Source organism: Pteropus alecto, unplaced genomic scaffold, assembly GCF_000325575.1.
Source record: "Pteropus alecto unplaced genomic scaffold, ASM32557v1 scaffold69, whole genome shotgun sequence".
Lineage (NCBI taxonomy): Eukaryota > Metazoa > Chordata > Mammalia > Chiroptera > Pteropodidae > Pteropus > Pteropus alecto.
Genome location: NW_006494610.1, coordinates 7,160,280 through 7,162,378, shown reverse-complemented (window position 1 = coordinate 7,162,378; position 2,099 = coordinate 7,160,280). Strand labels below are relative to the sequence as shown.

Genomic DNA, 2,099 nt, shown 5'->3' with positions numbered 1-2,099 from the left:
ACGATGCCTCTGATAAGGGCCTAATATGGAAAATATATAAAGAACTCATACAACTCAAGGATTTTAAAAAATCCAATTAAAAAATGGGCTGAGGACCTGAACAGGCACTTCTGCCGAGGAGACATACAAATGGCCAACAGGCGTATGAAAGATGCTCAATTTCACTAGCCATTAGGGAAATACAAATCAAAACTACGGTGAGATACCACCTCACACCTGTTAGAATGGCTGTTATCAGCAGCTTACTGATCTTTTTACTCCTTTGGGATGACTCTACCAAAGGACAGGTTCCATTCTATTCCAATCTGTGTGATGACAAGTATTGATACAAAGCAGAAGGTGGTTTTGCTGGCTAGCATGGTATTACCATATTTGTCATGAAAATCTGGTGAATATTTTATATAGCTCTGTCTTGCCAAAATTTGCTGAATGCTTCGATTCTTGAGACTGCGTAGTACATTTCTAGCCAAGGGAAACAACATGTGAGAGAATTGCACTTGATGGTAGCTACTGGTCTCTTTCATTGCAAGGAGACCTGTAGGAATTCAGAAATCCAAATGCTCTCCTCAGAAAGTTCAAGATTCAGCATCTATTACCAGCTATTATAAACAATACATTTTGGGAAAGGCCAAATGGAAGAGATGCATAGGACATGCGCCCTCTTGGTGAACTGCTCTCCCAGCACCTCCATGTATTCATTAACCTAGAAGCTCCTCTGCTGGGTTTCTTGATGCAAATTAGGTTTTGCCAATTATATATATATTTCATTGTTTTTTCATACAATCTGTTTCTCTCTTTCCCAGATTCACTTATTCATAATCCAGTATATTTAACATACATATTTTCTTACATTTCTCTCCTCTTTGACTTGAAAGGCAGGAATAATATGGAGACATTTTATATGTTTGACCTGTATTACTTGTTTCTGTTGATAATCAAAGTCATATTGATATAAAGTTTTACAGTTTTAAAACTTTTCTGCAGGTTTAGTGTCTATTTTCTAGACTCTTGAATTTTTGAGACGCATTGTACAGTCAGCACTAGAGGCCCACTAGAGCTCACTTCTCCAACTGTTTCAGCAATTTTAAATTACCTAATCTGCTCTAAGTCACTATCTGCTCAAAATACCTAAAGTGGTTTTGGTTTTCTGTACTAAACATTTTCTAATATATATCTCATGCCCTGCTCCACTTAAAAATGTCAATACCTAACCACTCTTTATGGGAAAGTATCCAAATAATGAGCATCATATTAAAGGGGGTGTATAATGACATTGTCCTCATAATTATAGATGTACTTTTCATTGTTTTTCCATACAATTTGTTTCTCTCTTTCCCAGATTCACTTATTCATAATCCAGTATATTTAACATACATATTTTCTTACATTTCTCTCCTCTTTGACTTGTTCATTGAAATCTACCTTTGTTCAAATTCTTATTCTAACCCTACCCTTATAAGTCCCCTATGATCATCTACCCAAAATTGATTTCTTTCTTAGATAAACTAAGCTAATGCTTGTGTTTCTTTAGAATTATGTGAACTTCTTCAACACCATTGAATGTCAAGTAAACTCCCCCAATTTAGACTATTTGTTTATTTACCCCAAATTTATCAGGTACGTAATCATGAGCCAGTCATTGAGCTAGACACTGAAGTGAGCTATAAAAATAACAGTCCCTGTCTTAATGATCCTTATATCTTGGTATATATTTTATTAATACATATCCATCAAGAATGAATGAGAAAATATCACCAAAATGATTTTGCTAGCAAAGAGATGAACATAATGAACAAATAATTTGTCATAGATGAGAGTTGTAAAAAAAACCTTTGCCATTAAATGAAAATGTAGAAGAAGCAGGGTTTTAACAGGTCCTGCATTAAACTCTAAGGGTACCTCTGGAAGTGTATGAGGGTATCAATAAATAAAACCCTATACAAAATTTTTACTTAATTATCTACATGTATTTTTTTTTTCTTTTCTAAGGGGGTGGTGGTGGTGCTGGTGCTGGTGGTAGAAAGAATTCATAACTTTTACTAAGTTTCCAGAGTGGTTCCCAATGAAAGTTAAGAAATACCATTGCAACATAGTGATAT

At 34.8% G+C, this 2,099-nt stretch overlaps 1 protein-coding gene across 1 annotated transcript; it reads right to left on the bottom strand.

The window, feature by feature from the left end:
• Window positions 1–254: 254 nt before the first annotated feature.
• LOC102883704 (cytochrome c oxidase subunit 7B2, mitochondrial-like) lies at window positions 255–482 on the bottom strand. The gene has a single exon (XM_006925737.1). It carries the CDS (start codon window positions 480–482, stop codon window positions 255–257), a length of 228 nt encoding a protein of 75 aa, XP_006925799.1.
• Window positions 483–2,099: the final 1,617 nt, after the last annotated feature.